General features: G+C 51.4%; 1 protein-coding gene across 2 annotated transcripts in view; it reads right to left on the reverse strand.

The window, feature by feature from the left end:
- The window catches only part of GFRA1 (GDNF family receptor alpha 1), a 192004-nt gene that overhangs the window by 23660 nt on the left and 151525 nt on the right, over positions 1–16819 (reverse strand). For both annotated transcript variants that reach the window (XM_008144338.3, XM_008144339.3), the window contains 3 exons: positions 8021–8130; positions 5135–5269; positions 1048–1229 (listed from right to left, as the gene is read on the reverse strand). In XM_008144338.3, the coding sequence (XP_008142560.1) occupies positions 1048–1229; positions 5135–5269; positions 8021–8130 (427 nt within the window). The remainder of the gene's footprint in view (positions 1–1047; positions 1230–5134; positions 5270–8020; positions 8131–16819) is intronic.

The following is a 16819-nucleotide window of genomic DNA, read 5'->3' on the forward strand; positions in this document are numbered from 1 at the left end:
GGACCACAGTAATAGCATCTCCCCCGCAGCCACAGGAGCGTAACATGCAAAGAGGGAAAGCGCGCGAAAAGACTCGGTGAGCACATGAATATGTAGCGTCCCGCCAAACAGCTGAATGCTCTTTACTGTGGGAAAATCAATGGAGGGGCAGAATCAGCACCCTGCTTTGACGAAGTCAAAAAGCCACCGTGAGTGTGGTGTGGTCCTGCCCTGGGAAGTCAGATTAACCCCAAGGAGGCCTCCGGGCGGTTCCCGCTGGTCTGTGCTCGCAAGGCAGCTGCCCATAACTCCTATTAAAGCCCCAAGGGGCTCCACGTTTGAGCTAACGCCTCACTGGTAGCTCTGTCTCTGGTTCCCCTTTAGAGACAATTTTATTTTTTAATATATTTTTGTTGATTTCAGAGAGGAAGGGAGAGGAGGAGAGAGGGAGAGAGAGAGAGAGAGAGAGAGAGAGAGAAACATCAATGATGAGAGAGGATCATTGATCGGCTGCCTCCTGCACTCCCCACACTGGGGATCAAGCCCATAACCTGGGCATGTGCCCTGACTGGGAATTGAACCATGACCTCCTGGTTTATAGGTCGACGCTCAACCACTGAGCCATGCCGGTTGGGCTAGACACAGTTTTACATCATTCCGATTAAGCGGCGGTGTTGGGGACAAAGCCAAAAGCTCCTTTCTTTTCAATATGCTGCTGTTTTGTAGAAAACACAGAATAAGCTTAATACACATGCGCACGGCCGATCTAGCTGGACCCCACGAATGAAAACCTTCAGGACCCAGCTGCCCAGCCCTCACACCATGTTACAGGTGAGGACACCAAGGGCAGATCCATATGCAGGAGCCTTGACCAAAGCCACAGCCCCTAGAAATGACAGTCCAAGTCCAGCTTTCGCTCCACTCTATGGCACTTCCCCATCCCCATGTATCACGGTTAAGATGCACTTTTTTAAAATTCCAACCTGGGCATCGTTTGCCGCCTGGCTCTAAAGAAAATGCGCCTGTGTGGCGCCAGCCGTGAGCTCCGACAGTCAGCCCCGCGCTTACCTGTAAATTTGCACAAGGCGGTAAAACGTGGGTGGGGATCTCGTTCTCGGACCCTGCTGGCCCCAGGGGCTGGTTCTTGACCCGGAAGGCTGTGGTGGTGGTGGCAGTGGTGGTCTGAGCTGGGAGGGCTGGCTGCCACACAGTGACATCGGAGCCGTTGCCAAAAGCCTGGATTGCATTTTCTGCAGTAAAACAGGAGGAAATCCAATTTCAAAGTCAAGCAGCAAATGTACCAGACAAGCTACAGAAAGCCAGACAGGCAGCCTAGAAATTCTGAATATAGCTCTGGACTTCCCTGAACAAAACCCACCCAGCTGTCTAGCCTACGTGTGCTGAGAGCCAGCCACTGGGTCAGATGTTCAAAAGTCCATTCATTCATTCAACACTGAGCTGGACGCTTGGATGCTCCAACTGCAACCCACGCCTATTCCGTTCCGACTGATGCGCCAAGTCCTTGCCCTGAAATACCCGGTATTCATTGGTTAAGCCCTTTGAAATCCAGCCTCGGACCTGTTATTTGAGATCCCAACCCCTGTCCCATCTTCCAAGAAAACCTTTGTGCTCTCTCAAAATCCTGTACCCAAAGCAAACTCATTCGTTTTTTTGTTGTTATTGGTTTTTTTTTTAAGTATAACATCCTTAACTATGGGACTGAGAAGACTCAGTGGCAATGTCATTCGTTTGTTAGGCAGTGAAATCGAAGAGCAAAATAAATGTGATTCCCCAGCACAGAGCACCTACTATGAGGCCTGCATTGCTCACAGCACAAATGCAACCAGTTTCTGTAGAAGAAAAATCTCCCCCGAACCTCAGCAATAATCTAATGAAAATTTAACTGAGATTATTTTTTCCCTTTCTGCTCCCAGTCTTCTAAACAAAATCTACATAATTAGGTAGGAGCAGCCCTGCTTAAATGAAAAGTTGAAAATGTAAAACTTTAAAAGCTTATTACAAGTTCATGGGATTAGATTGTTTTTATGGCAAGAGTAAATTGGTTGTATTGTTCCCCCTCCCCCTCAAATGAATAAGAAACAGTTTAATCAGGTCCTCGGGGATTTGGCCTGGATTTAGGCATTTTTTACTTCATATTCATTGTATAAGAAATCAAACTCTTCCACTTGGGACCTGAATGTGCAAATTGTTAATATCTGACTCTTAGCTGGCATTTTTCGATATACAAGACAGAATAATTTAAGCCTAATGTTCCTCTTAGAAGTGACATTTTGTTCTAAAATTGTTATCCTTTAAGTTCAGAAAATTGGAAACCTGTTTTCTACAACTTTACATTTCCAAGGCTGTAGGAAACAGCTTCAAATTAATATAAATGCCTTTTCTGCTTCTAGCCATGTCATATGGCCCAACGAGTGGGTGGAAAGTAGAGAAAGGTATATGGGGGACTGGTTTCCTTGAATGACCCAGAGCAACAATAACAAAAGAACAGCAAAACCTTCCTCTTTCTTCTTAAGACATGTAGATTCAAGAGACCCATTTGCCATTCATTGAAACTACCTGTGCTTTTCGATGAGTTTGCCCTGGCACTTGGGGAGGCTGTTTGTTCACTTGCTCATTCATTCATTCATTCATTCATTCATTCAAATGTCAACGGAACATCCACAAAGTGCCAGGCGCTAGGGATGCTGCGAAGATCAATGACAGCAATGAAAGACAAAAGTCCCTGCCCTCCTGGAGGTCACATTCTGCTTGGGAGGAAACCAGGAGACTATACAATACATTAGGCGGTGAGAAATGCTTCGAGAAAAAGGAGGCAGGTGGGGTGCAGGACGCCCTGGGTGGGAACGGGGAGGTGCAGTTTAGATGAAGTGGTCCAGGGAGGGGAAGGTGGCATCTAAAGAAAGACTTGAGTGACAGTAACAGTCACCTTCACCTTCAGCTCATGCTTTCATCTCTCTTTCCCCAACATCTGCCATGCACTTTGATGTAAAATTAACTGTTTCCCCCACAATAACCAGAAGTCAACAGCAGGTCGGAGAGGTGTTCATGACAGGGGAGCCCGGGGAAGAGGTGGTTAATCTGAAGAGAGCAGAACTGGGTTACTGCATCGGGGTGGGAATGCACAAGTTCCAATTCCTTCTACTCGAGGGCCTTGGCAGAGACTGAGTCCACAGCACTGTGTCTTTGGTATGCTGTGCCCCTTCTAAACAAAGTATAAATGAAATGAGTATGAAAAATTCTGGCTGGCCTTGGCCCGCGTTGAAGACCAAATGCACTTGTTTTTATTGCAAAGTCATTAGCAATAAGATACCAGACTATTCTCCCCTTCACCAAAATATTACACAGGGACAACTTGAGTTTCTCTGTGACGGAGCAGCTTCCCGGGCAGCGTGAGCGTCTTTTTCTTACCCTGACCTCTACTGTCATTGCTTTATCTTCACTAAATCTTGTATGCTGCCAGAAGATCATGCAGGAGTTGAAGAATATAATATAAAATATAAACTTTTTGACATCCAGTCCAAACAAGAGGTCCATAGTATGCCCAATGTCTTGGCAAATGACTCCCCTAGTTTTGTGGGTTTGAATTTCACTTAAGTTTTCAAAAGCTTGTTTTTGTTTAAGGATATGGTCACAGTCACATGACTAAGAAACCTGGTCACTTAGATTTGTCTTTTCTAGAAACAATGAGGAGGTTGGAAAAGCCACACGGGAAAGCCTTTCTAGTGTACACATGGCAAGTGGTTAGCTAATGCTTTAGAAATCCGTCACCGTCCAGCAACGCCTCCTGGAGAAATTGTCCCTGGAGGACAGGGCTCTCAGAGGGGCTGCTGAGCCTTGATTCCTAGAAACTTGGTCCACACCGGCCACCAGGATGTCATACCTGGTCCCTGACGTTCAGGTATACGTTCTTGCCCAATGGGCCCTTCAATAGCAGGCACCACACTAACTCCTTAAGGGACAGGGGGCTGCAGAAGAAGGAACTCAGGCTTTGCATCCTATCTTTAGTGTGGATGGTCTACGTCAGTGGTCAGCAAACTACGGCTCTCGAGACACATGCGGCTCTTTGGCCCCTTGAGGGTGGCTCTTCCACAAAATACCACGGCCTGGGCGAATCTATTTTGAAGAAGTGGCGTTAGAAGAAGTTTAAAAAATTTCTCAAAAGAAATTTCTCAAAAGAAATTTCAATCGTTGTACTGTTGATATTTGGCTCTGTTGACTAATGAGTTTGCCGACCACTGGTCTACGTGAAGACCAGCCATTTATTCAACTGTGAAGTAGAGATAATTATACCTCTTGTGCAGATTATGGCAAATGAGATAATGCATATATTAGACGCCCTAAAGAGGGAGCTGAAGGCACCCAGTCAATGCACTGTGGCCGCCTCAACATGCGGGTGAGGTACTCAAGCATCTCAGTGCAGTTGTCACCGGCAGCACACGCATCTCAGTGGCTAGAAGGGAGACCTGGCACAGTCCTTCAGCAGTTCGTCTGATGAATGGTGTTCACCCGTACGTTCCTCTCCATCTCTCTCCCTTTGGGAAATATGTTTCCCATTTGCCTTGAGGTTCCTCCTCCGCCCCCACCCACCCAGTGCTCATCTCCACCTCCCGAGATAACCAACCTCCCGGCTGCACAGCCAGCAACTCTCACTCAGGAATTGCTGCTTCTCCTCTGAGCCAACGTGGAACATCATGGGGGCTATTGATGTTGACATTCTAATTTTTCTCCGAGAGCCCTGAGGGGCCTCCCCCCATCTAATTTGCCTGAGCCTCTCACATCGTATAGCACACTCAGGTTTTAAGAACCTTTGGAACGGACTTGGTGCTGGCTGCCAAGATCAAAATTTGATCTGTGGGTAGAAGGGTTCCCTCCCACACAATGGGCCCTCCGGTTACTAGAATCTCTTGTTCTCTCGAGTTTTTGGAGTTTCCGTCTTGGCAGCACCCAGCTGGTCACCTACTGTGTTCCCCGATGCATTAGGCAGTGTGGACAAAGGATGTGCAGAGAGAGAGAGAGAGGGTGGGGGGGGGAGAATGGACACAAGAAACACAAGGAACATGGAAGTAGGGCTTGAACTCAAAAGAGAAAAACGTGTTTGTTTCCTATAAAAAACACACACCAAAAAACAACTTACTAAGACACGTATTGTCCTTGAAGAAATTCAGAAACTTCAAGCACTCTTCCAGGTCGTTGCCACTGTTGCTGCAGTCACACCACGGGGCGACGCTGAGGCTGCTGGAGTCGATGTAGTTGGGGGTCATGACTGTACCTAAAGGAGGAGAAACCAGGTGTTTTATTCTTGCCTGACGATAAGGACTTTTCTACAGCCTGAAAAGAAACAAATGCTCTCTCAGGGCGGATGCACCGTGAGTAATTGCAAACACTGCGTTGGCAGAGTGGGAAATTATGTTAAGCAGTGCATTTTCCCGGCAATTTATCTCGAGCACATAAAATAATTTACACATTTACTTAAAAAATTATAACAGAACTCCTTGAGCTGCATTTAGGGCGGTTTTCCTTTTTTTTTTTTCCCCCTGCGCAAATGGTATGGATGTCTTGGAGTAGGAGAGAATTAACTTTGAATGCATGAGTTGCCAAATCCCTTGCATTTTCTTGAGAATGTCATTAATCTCCATAAACAGAGAGAACTGGCTTTACGTATCTTAAAAATCCTTTTAGGACGTCGAATCTACTTCCCTCGGCAGCAAATGGCTTCTTCGGAGAAACCGGGGGAGCTTCGAAGCGATATCTTTACGGATTACCCCACATCCTGACTGTACTGTGTGACGAGGCCTCAGCTCGCCAGACGCCCTCGGATTGAAATGAAGTCTTCCAAGCTGTGGGGGAACGGGCAGCCAACAGTGGAGACTCTCTAAGCTGATGGCTCCTAGAGCATTGCCTCAACAGTCCTCAAAAGCCCTAAAAGCAGTTCTGGGTGGTCTCTCTTGCCCACATCTTCCTGTGCTCATGGTTTTTCTGGTGAGCTCTGTACTGGCACAAATAAACAGTGCATTTCTATTTAATACAATCCGAATGCCTTCTCCTGGGTGGCTCACGCCAGGCGATGCCAAATCATGCCAAGAAGCCCTCTGTTTTTATATATTTTGTGGAAATAAGAAGAAGTGGTCAGTGATCCACAGGATATGTTTGGGTCACAAACAGAAAAAAAAACATTTTTTTTTTCTTTGTAAGCTCTTCTGGGTCCAGAGTACATCTTCTCTGCCTTACATTCCTCACCGACTTGAACTAAATTAGGTGCCATTATACCTCGAGATGAGAACTTCAACCCACTACAGAGAGGGAGCTCCTGACTTTGGGTGAGAAAGGAACTGAGCAAAGAGGTTGACATGTACCTACTAAGCGCGCCTGGCACCACAGTGCGTCCCTGACACATGGAAAAAGTCGGAGCCAGCTTTGTCCTCAACGAAGTTAGAATGCAATGACCGTGGAAGGAGGGATCCGGGCCCAACAGAGAAATAGATTTTGGTCTGTAGAATGCGCTGCCTCCACCAGTTATTCCCTTAAGAGAAGAGGATCTCATCCTCAGGCATGTAACAGATTGCCTAGCCATTCAAGGCGGATTTCACAGCATGTGTGCCTGGAGGGATGGGACTGAGGTGTTAACAGCAATTACACCTGGGAGTGGACTTGTAGCTCCTTAAAACTGTCTCCTTTGGGCTTCTGTTTGTTTGTTTCTTTACTTTTTACAATGAGCATGCCTTAATTACTTCTGTTATTTCTTAAACCTATAATGCCATAGTTAAGCCATCCCTCCTAGGGACTAACTTAAAAGAAGGAGAGAGTGAATGGCAGTTTGGAACACGGACTTAAGGAAATTATACACATTGGACCTATCCATAAACGTGGTCAACAACCCAACAGAGCACAGACATCCTTTCAAAAGAACTGGGGCCTTAGCCGGTTTGGCTCAGTGGATAGAGCATCAGCCTGCAGACTGAAGGCTCCTGGGTTCGATTCTGGTCAAGAGCACATGCCCGGGTTGCTGGCTCGGTCCCCAGTTGGGGGCGTGCAGGAGGGGACACGTGTGCAGACACACCTGTACTACCCCTGCGTAAGTCCCGCTGTCGATTTTCCCATGGCTCTTGCCGAGGACACGCTGGCGACAAAGAATTTGGTCTGTGCTGTTGTGTTGGGGGGGGGGAGGGAGGGCGAGGGGAGTTCCTTCTGCCTGGTGACGTGCGCGATCCTGGCACGAACACACACCCCGGCTGAGCCATCGCGCTCCTGACAGCCGCGATCTCCCTCCCGCTCCCAGCCTGCACTGTGTGTTCCTCCCCAAATGTCAATCCTGAAGCAGCCCTGTCACCCGGGCTCCCCAGGCCCTGGTCCCCGGAGCAGCCGCACGGACCCAGGGGCACACATCTGCCTCCGTCTGGCTCCCTGCCAACCCACCGGTGCCTGTTCAATCGCCCTGGTCCCCCGGGCCGAGCACCTGGTCTGCTCGCGCCTCAGGTCTGGAAAGACAGAAGGACTGTTCCTGCTGCTGAGCCTGTTGTCAGGGAAAACATGTGGAGGCCAAGTCACCCCTGCACTGCAGGAGCCGCATCAGCAGGCTGTGAGTGGTGAGCAGGACCCCAGCATCAGGGGCTTTCTCTCCAGAGGGCCCCCTCTGGGAAACAGCCTTTCGGATTTCCCCAGAAGGAACGACGTCCAAGTTCCCTTTCTCCACAGTCCCCCGATTCCGTTTCCCTGGCTTGACGCGCTCTCCTCTCCCCCACGCAGGCTTTTCCGTACTTTGGTTCCACATGGTCGGTTCTCCTACTGCGCTGCTGTCTGCCTGCTCTTTAACAACCCCTGCTCCCCGCCTTTGCCTTTGCGAGCCCATTAGCCTCCTTTTTGCTCCTTTTTTTTTTTTTTACAGGCGAGTCCTAGAGGCCTGACATCAACAGCCCAGCACAGAAGGTCACTGGAGCTTGTGGCTCTCACAGGCTACAGCGGGAAGAGTCCCGGAGTATTTGTAAACCAGCCTTTCCGCCCCTCTTGCTGCTCCCCATCTTACCAATGAGCCCCGAGTAGGCGAGGAGGCAGTCGGCGTAGTTCTCCTTCAGACAGCTGCTGGCAGATCTGGACTCCGGCTGGCAGTTGGTGAAAAAATCCGCGAGGCGAGATCTGGGTTAGGAAGAGAGGGGGGAGGGTGCTTTAAAATAACCCGAGCCTCGCCCGCCTGGGTGACCCAGGGGTTGAGCATCGACCTATGAACCAGGAGGTCAGGGTTCGATGGCAGGTCAGGGCACAGGCCCGGGTTTCAGGTTCATTCCCCAGCGTGGGGTGTGCAGGAGGCAGCTGATCTATGATGCTCTCTCATCACTGATGTTTCTCTCTCTCTCTCCCTTCCTCTCTGAAATCAATAATCATATATTTTTTAAAAATATCCTGAGCCTCTAGACAGACATAACTTTGCTTGACTCCTTTGCGGTAACGCCTTTTCCAACCCCCAAAATACAGAAAACGCAAAGTCTGAAAATGAGAGCATCCTCTACTGTACACACACACCCACCCCCACCCACCTGGGGGGTGGTGGCGGCTTAACTGCGAGAAGTCTTTGGGGCCCACAACTGGAGAAACTAAGATGCACTGCAGTTTCCATTCAGTATTTATTTCTAACTCGACTCATTTGCATCTTGAGGAAATCTGCTTCCCTACAGCCTCACCGGAGATCCACGCTGGGAAAATATTTACTGTACACACAACCCTGTCCCTGGCATCAAAACAGGCTCCTGCCGCCCATCTGTTCCCGAAATTCCTACTGGCGCTGAAACTCCACGGATCTGTCCTGTAAGTCATGGCTCCCCCACCAGCCGGGGGCAGTGCTTCTTCCATCCAAGTGGCCGTGGGGAGAGCTTGCCTTCCTGCAACTGAAAGGAAAGGCAGAGGGGTGCTCCCTGGGGCCCTGGTTTCACTGTCTCTCCCTGGGGGGTTGGAGAGGGTCTGCTATAGGTGGAGGTGATGCTGGGGGGGGAGGGGGAAGGAGGAGGAGGGAGTCCACTGATCAAAATGCAGCATATTTGCAGTCTGGGGACTCCCCGGGGGCCAGCCAGTCCCCCAATGTGCTGGGTGCCGGTGAAGTCGCAGAGACCCAGCGTGGAGAGGGGCCGCAGACACTCTGGTCTGGGGGAGGAAAAGGGGGGGGGGGGAGAGGCCTCTTTGTGACCAACTGGCTGTTTTTCAGTCTGAAGAGGATATTGTTGGAGAAATCCGGCCTGCGAGCTGGGCCCTCTGAGGTCATCTGAGCAGACAACAGCTCTGTATCCATGTGACGAGCACAATGGGCCGCCAGAGAAGTTAAATTCCCCGGCGATTACGGCCGACAATGAACGGTTGTCTCAGCTTTCTTCTCCTTCGCTCCCCCGCGTGGGCAGCCCACCAACCCAGTGCTGTTTCCACGTCTTTCCACCCAGGCAACTGCGTGTACTTAGCACCTTTTTACAAGCAGACCGAGCGAGGTAGGAGGTGGGATGGTCACCAAGGTTTGTCGCAGGCCCGCAGGCAGCACATCTGCGTCCCTTTATCACAGGCGTGCTTCAAGGAGCAGGGGACTGAAAGGCTCCCAGCACACGGCAGAGGCCGCGCAGGGTTCCCGGGAGACTGGCCTCTCCTCGGACCCTTGTAAGCAAGGCGTGTCTGCCTCCCCCTCCCGCCCATCTGTGCCGATCTGTGCGCTCCGTATGTTGTGGGCCCGGTTCCATCGCTGTGAATCCCCCGGGGCGGGTGCTGGAGCTCGGCTTCCTTGTCTCGCCCGGCACCTGACCCTCTCTGGGGGGCCCGCGCTGTGGCTTCCCAGCAGGGCCACGTGCTGAAGCCAAGCGACTCGACAAAACCCTCCATCTGAGACTCTGGCCTGCAGGTGGGCGCGCCTGGCTCTCTCCCTCTCGCAGCCTGGGCCTCGCCGGCCTGTTCTGCCTCTAATTGAACACACTGGAGCGCACAGACCCCGGCCGTTTCCGGCAGCCTGGTTAAAGGATTTATTTTTCGGAGAAAATCCCCGGAGGTGGCCCAGGCTCACCGAGCTGGCTCCAATGGCATCCAGCTTGGATGGAGTGTTAATTTCAGAAGTATTTTCCTGGTCATGAAAGTTAACGATCTCGCCATCCCGGGCTTCTAACTTTGCAAAAGCCAACAGCGGGGCAGGCAGCTCCGGCTCCCGCTCTGCACACCATCCGATCGATCGATTGGCTCTCTGACCTGGCAGCCCCACCCGGTGGGCCCCACCCCCACCCGGACGGATGAAAGGTCGCTCCGTCTACGTGTCTCCCGTTTCTCGTGGTCTCTCGAGGAGACTATTATTAACTGAACGGCCCCGTGATGTGGATGACTGTCCCTGAGCGCGAGGCGACTGCCACCAGACTCATTTTGCTTAACAACCTCAGAATTGACTCACAATTGGACTCTGGAACGAAAGGCTAATTGAGTCAGTCTGCTGCACCGGGCACCATCCCGATCCAGAGGATAAAGCGGTACGCGCTGCTCCGAGCAGAATGCTGGGCAGCCTGGTGCTGGAGAGAAGCTCATCAGCACAGACCCTGGCGCTCAGACAGACACACAGACACGGCCAGCAGAGGGGATGGGAGTTTCAAAGTCACGGTGAGCGCAGGCAGCTTCGCTAAAACACTGCCATTCCCACGGTTCCTTCCCTTTGGACCCTGCTGCCCGGGGCCTTTCTGTGTGGAGACAGGATCACGTTATAGGATCGCATTGTACAGAGATAAAAACTGAAGTAAGAAGAAGTTTACACAGCCGAGTGATGGAGCCCGCTCATTGCTGGCCGACGGGTACATTTTCAGGAGTTTCGTGAGGAATTGCAGTGGTAGCTTGTAGGCGGCCTCGGTGGGAATATTTACACCACAGTCATCAGCACACACCAAAAATCAGGGCTTTGTGTTGTTCTGGGAGAAGAGTTTTTAAATATTTACCAGCACAACCCTTTTTAAGAACCAGTATATGATACTGTCAATCCCACCCATAGAACATGTCGTGGCTGGGCAGTCCGTCCCTGCCCTGGTTGGACAGATGTCCTCTCCCATCCCCAGACACCTCTGGCCCAAAGGAAATGGTGTAGCTCCAATTAACTTCCGGTTTCCAGTACCTTCCAAAGAACGGAAACAGGCCTCCCCCAGAGGTACTTCCTTCTCTTACCAGCCCTTCCTTCACAGTTCTCTGAAATCTCCTTTTCTTTTTCTTTTTTTGTTTTTTAAATTAAAGTTTATTGGGGTGACATTGATTAACAGGGTCATATAGGTTTCAGGTATAGATTCCTATGTTACAAAATCTCTATATTGCACCATGTGCTCCCCACCCTGAAATCTTTTTTTTTTTAAATATATTTTTTATTGATTTTTTACAGAGAGGAAGGGAGAGGGATAGAGAGTTAGAAACATCGATGAAAGAGAAACATCGATCAGCTGCCTCCTGCACATCCCCTACTGGAGATGTGCCCGCAACCAAGGTACATGCCCTTGACTGGAATCGAACCTGGGACCTTTCAGTCCGCAGGCCGACGCTCTATCCAACTGAGCCAAACCGGTTTCGGCCCCACCCTGAAATCTCTTAAAGCAAAGTAGGCCGATGGTTCCACATATTGACAAAGCAGCTGAATTTGTGTCCGTTCCATTGACGGAATGATGTGTCAAGTTGTGATCTAATGATAAGCTCCCTGTCCCTGAACTCCAATAACTCACAGTCTAGAAGCTGAGAGAAACATGGAGTATAATAATACAGTGGCTAGCTCTTGATAAAAAATTTTAAAAAAGTAAGAAAGGCTGCTAATAAAAATGCTAACATGAATGAAGTACTTAGTATGTGCCAGGTATGTCTTTACACACTTTATATTTTTCCCCAACAACTCTAACAAGGTAGGGACTGTTGTTTCACTCCCCTAATTTTATAGATAAGAAAACCACGGCCTAGCAAGTTTAGATGAGAGCAGGGGCGGGGAACGTATAAGGCCTGAGCAATCACTTGGTCTGGCCCTGCCAAGGCATGAGTTAATTAAATGTCTGACTAAATATAGCCGGCTAATTTTTAAGTTGGTAATTCTGTATGGCCCGCAAAGGATGTTATAAATACCCAAATGGCCATTGGCAGAAAGCAAGTTCCCTACCCCTGGACTAGAGAAAAATAGTGAGTCGTAGGAAGCGGGATTTAAAATGTTTTCTTTTTAACTGATTTTTAGAGAAAATGGAAGGGAGAAGGCGAGAAACATCCATGTGAGAGTGAAACATAGATCGATTGCCTCCTGCATGCTCCCTATCTGGGATGGAGCCGGTAACCCGGGCGTTTGAGTAGAACCGGTGCATGGGACAATGCCCAACCAACTGAGCCACACTGGCCAGGGCTAGAAGCAGGATTTAAAACCACACATTCTGACCCCCACAACTTAAGCTTATAATATGCCTCAGCTACACAAGCTGGCTTCAGAGAGGCCGGGGCACTGGCACTGAGACTTGGAGGATGTGTAGGATCTATGGGGCCACGGTGGAGGAAGGTACTCCAGGCAGAAGGAAGAGGCATAGGATTAAGTAACCACACTCATAATCATCTCAGGGTAACCATAATGTGGGGTTTGTACGTGCCAGGCACTGATCTAAGAGCTGTATTCGCACATCTGATTCTCACAACAGCCTTAGTAAGTGATACCCTGAGCACCATTTTACAGTTGAAGACACTGAGGCAAAGAGGGGCTAAGTAACGCCTTCCCGGAGGTAGAGCTATTCGGGGAGAGCTGGAATGTGACCCTAATTAATCTGATTACAGAGCCGGGAATCCTTGTCCATCCGCACCTTGCACACAAGCACCCTCCAGAAAATAGTCCGTCATTCGCTGGGGGATGGCAGGGCCACAGGGGGCAAATGCTGAGTGACGGGAGATGGCCCCCACCCGGTGAGGTTGCAAAGAGCCTTGAATGACCGACCCAAGAGTTGGGACTAAGCCACTGGAGGATTTTACACAGAGAAGCAACGAGATCTGATTTGCATACGAGGAAGCTTCTTTCGTCTCTCAATGGTTCAGCAAAGGTTTGCTCAGGACCTACTCTGTGACATCACTGTCCTAGCAGCGATGGCGAGGGCAGGGAACTGGCCCAGGACGGGCTACTTAGGAGGCTGCTGCCAGCGGTGAACCGAAGGGAAGAACTGAGGGCCGGAAGGGGAGGAAGAAAGGGTGCACTGAGGGGTGGGCATCAAACAGAAGTCAAGACTGGAAAAGGGTGGGGGGAGGGGCAGAATCAGGGCATGGACACCTCGGCAGACAGTGGTGCTGTGGGGGCAAACACGGGAGGACAGGTCTGCAAGGAACGCAGAGGGCTGGGGTGGAATCGTGCTGAGTTCATGGTGTTGTGGGGAGCCAAGTGTCTAGTAGGTTGTTAGGACCCAGATCTTCATCTGTCCAATCAGCAACCACGGCCTGAGCACCGGTGATCCCCCCTCCTCCCCAGCATCCAGGGGGCCAGGCCCTCTGCACGCTCGCCCTGCCCGCCCGGGGTGAGGCATCACGCCGCAGCCCGTTTGAATGGCTCCCCCGCCGGGGCTGCAGCCATCCAGGCCAGAACGCTCCCACATCCAGGGTGGGGGTGACAAAGGAAACCCACAATGGGGCTTCTTCGGGAGGCATGCAATCTCCATGACGACAGCGGCGATGAACACGATGCTTTTTCTGGGACAAAACGGACATGCAATGAAGAGTCACTCATGGAAGAAACCTATCTCCCTCTGAAAGAGAAGGGTCCCTGCTCTTAAGAGAGGAGTAACAGGCCGGCCCACGCCACGCTGGCCTCGGGAGACCCGGGAGGAGGAAACGGTGGCTTCTGCAGGAAATGCCACGTCAAAGGGAGCGGGCTGCTCACTGGGAGCAGGAAAGCGATTATAACGATAAAACGTGGGAGCGTCTCCCAAACAGCAGAGGGGCCTTGGACAGTGGGGGGGCTCACCATTGACCTACTGGTTTTGTAACGCTTTGGGGAAAAGGGCGAGCAGGTGAAAACCTCCCCAGACGTGCCGGCTTCACTCCTCCGGGATCACCCTGAGGCCTTCCATGTCTTCCCGGGACAAGCCCCACCCTGGGACACACGCCGTGTGCTCGGTGGAACGGAGCCCTGGACTAAGCCTGTGAGCTCTTGGATGCGGTCCAGGCTCTGACACTAATTAACCAGAGTTCCTAAATATGTTGCTTCATTAGTTAAGCTCTTGGATTCCCCTCCCACCTCAGAAACATGGTCTGTGGCAGGGGTCGCCAACCGGCGGTCCACGGACCACTGGTGGCCCCTGAGGTCGGAAAGGTTGGCGACCGCTGGTCTATGGGACACTCGAAGCTACTTGGGGAGAAAAACCCCACTTGCTTTCACAGCGTTATTATTTCTCTCACCCGTGGTTGCATTCTGCCGTTACATATGATGTGAGAGTCATGGCATTGGGGTTCCTTGGAGTATAGAAACCGAGATTTTTCTAGAAGACGCCCTCATCGCATCTATAAGCTCAGGGCGAAGAGGTTAAGGCCCTCCTAGAGCCACATACCTGGTGGTGGCGGCACATGGCCCTCCCTGAGAGGAACTGCCATGCCCGTGACTCAGCCCTGGAAGGGGACCGTGCAGAGGGCGTGGGCTTTCATTTTCCTGGGATTTTATTTAGTCATTCAACATCCCATCGCTCTCCCTCTGCCACTATTGGGCCAGATTGTTCTTCAGAGCCTTCTTCCTAACGTGGCGCCGACTTAGCCTCACGGAGCACTTTAACACAACCCAGGGGCACAAGAGGGGCCGCACGGTGCACATGGACTGGCCGGCGCAGCTCCGTGGTTGAGCGTAGACCCAGGAACCAGGAGGTCACGGGTGGATTCTCAGTCAGGGCACATGCCCGGGATGTGGGCTCTATTCCCGGTGGGGGTCGTGCAGGAGGCAGCCAATCAATGATTCTTTCTCATCATTGATGTTTCTCTCTCTCTCTCTCTCCCCCTCTCTCCCTCTCTCTCCCTCTCTCTCACCTTTCCTCTTTGAAATCAATAAAGTTTTTGTGTGTTTTTTTTTAAAAAAAGGGAAGTGAGTCTATCGATGAACGAGGCTCCCCTTTTATAAGGGTCTCTGGGACCAACCTCTGCCCACACAGGAGAGACCCAGGGCCTTGGGACAGGATGCCCTTATTAATCTGCCCGTGTAAGAAATCCCTAGTATTTTTCTCAGAGCCCAGTGTGAGCACGAGGGCGCTGGAGTCTTGGGTCTTCAAGCCTTCCCTCCTGAAAGCTTCCTCAGCGGGCCAGTGAGAGGAAGCAAAGGATGCCAGGCCCGCAGCGGCGCACACCTGTGCTCATCCCAGCCCCGCCCGGCTTCCAGGCTCTTGCCCCTTAGGGAGCTATTTCACTCCCCCACCTCTCAGCTTCTTCACCTGGGAAATGGGTTCGTGTTTGCAATGGCTGCTGCAGGACCTCCATGTCAGTTACATCCAGCGCCTCCCCAGAACCCAGAAAACACACTGCCCAATAAACGCTTACTTCCCACCCCTCCATCTCTCCTCCCCAATCCCTGGTCCCTCCCACTGTTAAGCCCTTGCAGCTACAACTACAACAACAACAACAACAACAACAACAACAACAAAACACACACACCAAACACAGAAACACACATCCTCGTCTATCGTCTGCTGGCCCTTGTACTGCAGACTCCCAACAGGCTACCCCTCTGTGGCTGAAGTCGGCAACTCTGACCCCCACGAATCTGAGACGTCCCAGGCCAGGGACCCTGTGGCATGACGTAAAGCATCTCAGTCACATGAGCTCATCAAATAACGGCATTTTAAGCAAAGCTACTTTTTGCCCCCCCTCGGGGGTTTAGGGGGAAAAGGCATAGGTTGGCAATGACGCAATGTCAGTGCGTTTGTTGGTACTGCTCATCTCTTATGCAGAATGAAAATCACTGGGCAAACATGCTGCTGATATGAGACCTGGGCCGACCAAGCAGGAGCGCGGTCCCGGTCCTTTTCTGCTGCAGTGACACAAAGCAGGTCTCCCTCTCTCGGTGTCTAGTCAATTACCTTCGTCCTCCCTCCCCGCCGGCCTCCCGGGAGACAGCACATCTGGACGGCAGCCGTGGGCAAATCGGGGCCTCTTTTAGATCCACTTGGCAGGGGGTGGTTTCTGGCCTTGCTGTTCCCCCCTTTGGGCTGCGCATACTGGCTCCTCGGAGCAAAGGCCCAGCATTTGCCGGGGGGCGGGCTGTGCAGCTGGGGGCTCAGGCCGCCCCTCAGAAAGCTCAGGTCCTCCCGCCGTCCGGGAGGACGTGTCCACTCGGAGGATGGTTCCCACGCCCCCAGCACAGATGCCCCAAGCCCCGCACACCGTATGCTCCTCGCCCTTCACAGGGATTCCCATTCCTGCTGGGATGATTAAAGCCTCGCCCATGGACATGGTGCTGGGAAAGAGGACTTTGGGGTCTCCGAAGCCTTCGAGACTCGCCTGATGCCTGTCTCCTGGGCCGGGAAGGGCTCTGTGGCCAAGCAGAGGCCAATGCCGGTGCCCCCGAACCCCTGCTCAGCTTGATTTTGATTCTTTTTTTTTTTAATATATTTTTTATTGATTTTTTTACAGAGAGGAAGGTAGAGGGACAGAGAGTCAGAAACATCGATGGGAGAGAAACATCGATCAGCTGCCTCCTGCACACCCCCCACTGGGGATGTGCCCACAACCAAGGTACATGCCCTTGACCGGAATCGAACCTGGGACCTTTCAGTCCGCAGGCTGATGCTCCATCCACTGAGCCAAACCGGCCTCAGCTGATTTTGATTCTTGAGAGGCTACACCCCATTTAACAAATGCCCAC

The sequence above is a fragment of the Eptesicus fuscus genome, chromosome 17, assembly GCF_027574615.1.
Source record: "Eptesicus fuscus isolate TK198812 chromosome 17, DD_ASM_mEF_20220401, whole genome shotgun sequence".
NCBI classification, from domain to species: domain Eukaryota; kingdom Metazoa; phylum Chordata; class Mammalia; order Chiroptera; family Vespertilionidae; genus Eptesicus; species Eptesicus fuscus.